Source organism: Sturnira hondurensis, unplaced genomic scaffold (genome assembly GCF_014824575.4).
Source record: "Sturnira hondurensis isolate 20B ecotype Veracruz unplaced genomic scaffold, ASM1482457v3 Scaffold0000566, whole genome shotgun sequence".
Taxonomy (NCBI): Eukaryota; Metazoa; Chordata; class Mammalia; order Chiroptera; family Phyllostomidae; genus Sturnira; species Sturnira hondurensis.
The window spans coordinates 986,977-992,976 of record NW_028073197.1 but is presented as its reverse complement, the minus strand read 5'-3'; the positions used below and the strand labels follow the sequence as shown (position 1 = coordinate 992,976).

The following is a 6,000-nucleotide window of genomic DNA, read 5'->3' as shown; positions in this document are numbered from 1 at the left end:
CCTGTCTGACCTTGCTCCTGACACCACCACCATCTGCCAAGGGACCCAGGAGGAATGCCAACTGCCTGCCTATACCCTGGGTAACAGGCCTGCCTATCTCAGTCTCAGCTGTAGAGTCTGAAGCAGCCAGGCCCAGGCTCCTTTCCCTCTTAGCCTTAATCCTGCCCAGCAACCAGGTGGGAGACAAGCCTATCTGTGCCCCAAGGCAGGCCATCCAACTTCAATCCAACTGCAGATCTTGAAACAACCCTATAACCTGGCTCTAGCCCCTCTCAGCCACATGATAAATGTTATGTAACCATGTATTGCAGAAGATACAAATAAATTCAAAGCTATCCCTTGTTTATTGACCTGAGAATATTGTTAATATGCCAATATTACCCAAAGCCACCTACAGATTCAATGCAGAAACAATAAAAAATCCAATGACATTTTTCAAATAGGAAAAACAATCCTAAAATTCATGTGGAACCACAAGAGGCCCCAATTTCAATGCAGTAAATGCAATAAAAAATTTTTAAGCATTAGATGTAAAATATAATCCAGAACTCCTACAATGTATTCCCTAAGATGTCCAGTTTTCAAACAAAAATTATTAGATATGCAAAAAAACAGGAAAGTGTAAAACATACTAAAGAGAAAATGTAGTGGTTAATGGTAATAGTCTGTATGAGCTTACATATTAGTTTAGCAAAGACTTCAATACAGTTGACAGTCAATATTATATTAGTTTCAGGTGTATAGCACAGTGTTTAGACATTAATATTTATAATTTATGAAGTGATCCCCCTAGTAAGTCTAGTACCCACCTGGTACCACACAGTTAATACAATATTACTGACAGTATTTGCAATGCTGTACTGTACAACCCATTATTATTTGGTAACTATCAATTTGTACTCCTTAGTTCCTTCACCTTTTTCACCTGGCCCTCCAACCCCCCTCCCCCCTATGGTACAGTGTTGTGTATATCAGTCTGTACACCATTTTCCATTAGAAATGTGCTCTTATTGCTGAGTGGTATCCCTTACGAGCGTACCACTTTATTTCCCTCTTGATGGACATTTGGGTTGTTTCATTTATCTTTAGTGCATGGTGATGTTAAGAAGAAAGTTTGAGTCATTCTGTAATGATCGTTCACAATGACTCTTTGGTTATTAACAGAAGGGTAAGTTCTAAATAGAGGCATTATTGTGAAATCAGCAGGTTTCAGAGAGAGCATGTCCCTGCTAACACACTGATTTCAGATGTTTAACCTCTGACACTGTGAAACAATAACACTGTGTTTTAAGCCACTCAGCGTGTACTACTTTGTTACAAGAGCCCTAGAAAAGTAATACAGATGTACCATTTACCACAGTTCTTTATTACTGGATTATTTTGATTAGTGACTTAAAACTAATATTTGGAAAAGATGTTTTAAATGAACAGATACATTAATCAGATCTCTTATGACAAAGAAAGTATCCTATATTTCACTGTGGGAGTAGTGATTTGGATATTATTTTTATGTTATGAAAATTCTAAGAATATGGCCATCACTACAGGCTTTGTGTAAATTTGTGGAAAATTAGAAGATACATATAGGTGTTTGAAATATTTATCAGATACAAGTACACACAAAACTAAATAAAAATTTTATTTTAAAATATCACTAATAATTACAAATTAAATGTCCCAACAGCACAAACTATTTTATATCTATAGGCATGTATGCCTATACATATACACATACATGCACACACATATTTAAACTTTGCTTCATCTTTCATCTTTTTATCTGAGTAAAAAGAAGAACACTTTCCTCATTCAGGAGATTTTTGATGTTGTAATAATTACCTAGAAGTAAAGTGATAAGAAAATACAATTAAAAATTATTTCCGTAAGATATTTCCTTCTCATTAAATGTTTAGCCATTTCTCATGCAATTAAAGTATATGGAACCAAAAATCAATTCATCTATCCCAAAGTATCTCTTCCTTAATAACCACCGCTTGTGATCCACATAAGGCTTGAAAGAATGTAAATTTCACTTCATTTTGATCATGAATACAAAGATGAATTAGAAAAGGGTATGGGAAAAGAAAATCTCTCTGAACCCAATGGTTACTAGGTCTTTGGAACGGTTGTGAATTCTCCTAAACTAGACATATGTATGTATATATATAAGTAAGTATGAAAGGTAAAATAAAATCTCAAAGTTAAAAAAATAAAAGCAAATGATATTCTTAAATAAATTAGGTAATAAGTAACAACAACAACAAAAATACAGATGAACAGCACACTAAAGAAAGGTTTATAGAACTGAGTACCATACTGTGACTTTCTATATATTAGAAATTGATATATATTTAGATTAATAGAGTTAATAAATGTGAAGTATTCATAATAGTTTTGACACATATAAAAGACAAAGTTGTTATTATTGTCATTAGAATGTAAGCTCCATGAGGACAGGACTTTTGCCTGTTATGTGTCCCACATTCTTAGAGCTATGCTTAATAGACTCTCAATTACAATTGTTGAAGGAAGGAAGGAAGGAAGAAAGGAAGGAAGGAAGGAAGGAAGGAAGGAAGGAAGGAAGGAAGGAAGGAACAAAGGAACATATAAAGATTCCTATATCCGCCCTGGCTGGTGTGGCTCAGCGGACTGAGCACGAGCCTGCAAACCACACGATCAAGGTTCGATTCCCAGCCAGGGCATATGCCTGGGTTGCAGGCCAGTTCGCAGCAGGGGACGTATGAGAGGCAGCCATACATTGATATTTCACTCCCTCTCTCCTTCCCTTCCCCTCTAAAGATAAATAAAATCTTAAAAAAAAGATTTCTATATCCAATGACATGTTCTTCAACAGCTGACGAAGCATACTATTCTATATGTTTAAAATAATCTACTAAAATTGTTCAAGTACCTAATGTCTTAGAGATAACACAAGGGAAATAATTTTCACTCCACCCTGGATAAAACAATGTATTTTCTAACTAGATATTTTTATATTCAGCAATACTGTAAACAATCCCTGTTCAATTTTCATGCACCAAAACAATATACTTACTTAATGACAAAATTTAGAAAATATATATGTATCAAACTTCTTTGGCATTAGTTACATCATGCTTCATTTTGACCACTGTGGCTTCCATTTTTACTTACGGTGCTCACGAGCAACTATATAAACATTTAACTATGTGAAAGAAAATGTCTTTAATTATTCTTACCTGAAGGAACATAAAACGAATCCCCAGTTGTTATTATATAAGGTGTTTCATGTAAGGTACATAAAAGGTCACCAAAGTTAACATAAAAAACCTGTAAAATTAAAGTAAAATCTCATTTCAAATTGATCCATCATAACAACTATACTCCCAAGAAATTCACAATAAAGATGGCGGGCAGAAGAACTGCCTTCAAAAGATACTCATCTGTTAACCTCCAGAATTTATTATGGTATATATAGCAAAAGGGACCACCAGATGGGGAAATTATCCTGGATTACCGAGATAAACCCAATCTAATAACATAAACCCTTAAAAGTGGAGAATTTCTCCTGCTGGAAGAAGAAGAGAGATGAAGCAGAGAAGTCAAGGAAATTTAAAGCATGAGAATGAGCTGTGGTGCTGCTAGCACTGAGGATAAGAGGGCCATGAGTCAAGGAATATAGGCTACTTCTAAAAGCTGAGAATGAGACCTGGGCCAAGAGCCAGTGAGGAAAAGGGAAGTGCAGTCCTACAACCACATGAAACTGAATTTCACCAACCACATGAGTGAACCTGAAAGCACACTCATCTTAAGAGCCTCCAAAGAGGAATAAGATCTCCCAGCATCTTGATTCCAGCCTTGTAAGAAGCTAAACAGAGTACTTAGCCCAGCCCATCAGACTTCTTACATTTCAAGTCACTAAATTTGTTTTAAGTTGTTAACATAGCAATAGAAAACACAAAAGAAATTTTATTCTTCTTTATTACTTAGTGGCTTATGAAAATTCAGAACTACTAATAAAGAATACCACCTAGCTATACTGGAAAAATAGCTAGGTATTATGTAACTTCTTTAAAAGTTACATGCTTGGGACACGTAACTATCTTGAGTGGTGAGTCAAAGAGAGGACAAAAAGCAAAAATATAAAATAAAATCATACATTTAAATAAGAATCAATATCAAGAAAGTAAAAGACGATAAATCTAACTCTTGGTCATACAAGATCCCATATTCAAATGTGGCAAATTTTATATTTCATACACGGAAGGATATAACAATGATCTGTTTGGGGGGGCAACCAAGTTAAAAATGTAAAGCCTTCAAACATTGAGACTCAGATTTTGAGATTCAGCCATCAAGAATATTTTGCCATAGAAAATTACTCCTCCTCTTCCTCATCTTTCTTCTTCCTCCTTTTTTTTTTTAACCACTTTGTAAAATCAATCTAAAATACCAGAAAAACAGCAGCAGCTAGCACCTATATAGCACATACTTCACACCAGCCACTGTTCTGGGCACGTTGTTTTTACTCATCTAATGTATGTACCTACTAGTGAAACTGGTGCTATTTTAATAGCTTTTCACAGATGAAGAAAATGAAGCTCAGAGGGGTGTAACTTTCCAAGGTCACAATGTAGATGGCAGAGTTGGGATTTGAACTCAGGCACTTAATTCCAAAATTCATGCTCGTAACTACTACATATACTAATTCCCTAAGTGGGAAAAGAGCTCTTGAAGTGGTTGTAAAGGTAGTTTTATAATTTAATAAAACAAATACTTTTATTACATCTAAAAATAATTTGCCTGAAGACAAATGGTAACAAACCAATTTGTTTGTTACCAACAAACAAGTGGTGTGCTCTCTAAGCACACCACTTCCCATTTTGCAAACAGTTCACTAAGAAGGTTTGAAATACATAATAGAATGATGAATTCCTATGAATATCTAACACCCACAACCAGCCCCATTCAAAGTCTCCCTCCCTACTTCCCCTATTCCATATTATTTAGAAATGCCTACAACCAGAAAGCATCTGTAAATATTTCTGTGTGTACTGAAAGATGAGGTATTTTTATAAAATATGACAATACTACCATCATACCTAAAACTAAATGAATATTTAATATCAAAGTGTTTAAATTTCCCATTATCTCTTAAATATCATAATTTTAGGGTTTGTTTGAATTGGGATCCAAGTAAGAGTCTTAAATCACTCAGTCTACAGTGGTTCTCGTTTGGGCGTGATTTTGACCCTCAGGGGACAATTGGCAATGTCTGGGGACATTCTTGATTTTCACAACTATAAGTGTACTACTAAATTTGATTGGGTAGAGGCCAGGGATGCTTCTAAACATCCTACATTGCAAAGAATAGTTTCTCACCCCGCACCACAAGAAAGAATTATCCAGTCCAAAATGTCAACAGTGCGATGGTTGAGAAAGCCTAGACTACAGGTTTCTCTTTGTTCTGCCTTTTTTATTTCTTGCAGCTTATGAATTAGAAAAGTAAAGCAGCAAAGTTTGTGTAAAAAAATCTTTGCACATCTGGATTTTGCTGACTACAAGCCCAGAGTATCACTTGAAAGGTCTGCTATTCTTTATTTGTTGTAAATTGGTAGATATAGAGACTGAACAAATTCAGGTGGTTTTTTTTCCTTCTTTGTTTCTGTTTTTTTAAGGAGGTTGAGTGAGTAATACTACTTCACAATCTTGTATTCTTACAGCAGTAGGCACATAACATCTGGTTGCACCCTTCAGATGTGAGTAGACACTCATGCTCAATGCCTAGATCCAATAGTTTATCAGGAGTTGCAAAACAGTAATACTGCATTCTAAAAATCCTTCTTCATTCATTACTTGCAATATTTCTAACAGGAAGAAACTTTCCCTCATCTATTATTTAGTTAGCTAATAATATGGTTTATATGAGAAAGACAAGCTAAATGTTTAATTATTTCTCTTTATTTACCATATTTGTCAAAATGACATTCACTGTCTAATTTTCAAATATTTCTACCCTTT

General features: G+C 34.9%; 1 protein-coding gene across 5 annotated transcripts in view; it reads right to left on the bottom strand.

Moving 5' to 3' along the window:
- Positions 1-325: 325 nt before the first annotated feature.
- CENPC (centromere protein C) overlaps positions 326-6,000 on the bottom strand; it is a 66,851-nt gene continuing 61,176 nt past the window's right edge. For all 5 annotated transcript variants that reach the window (XM_037042135.1, XM_037042126.1, XM_037042143.1 and 2 more), the window contains 2 exons: positions 3,219-3,309; positions 326-1,839 (listed from right to left, as the gene is read on the bottom strand). In XM_037042135.1, coding sequence (XP_036898030.1) covers positions 1,769-1,839; positions 3,219-3,309 — 162 coding nt within the window. In that variant the 3' untranslated portion in view covers positions 326-1,768. The remainder of the gene's footprint in view (positions 1,840-3,218; positions 3,310-6,000) is intronic.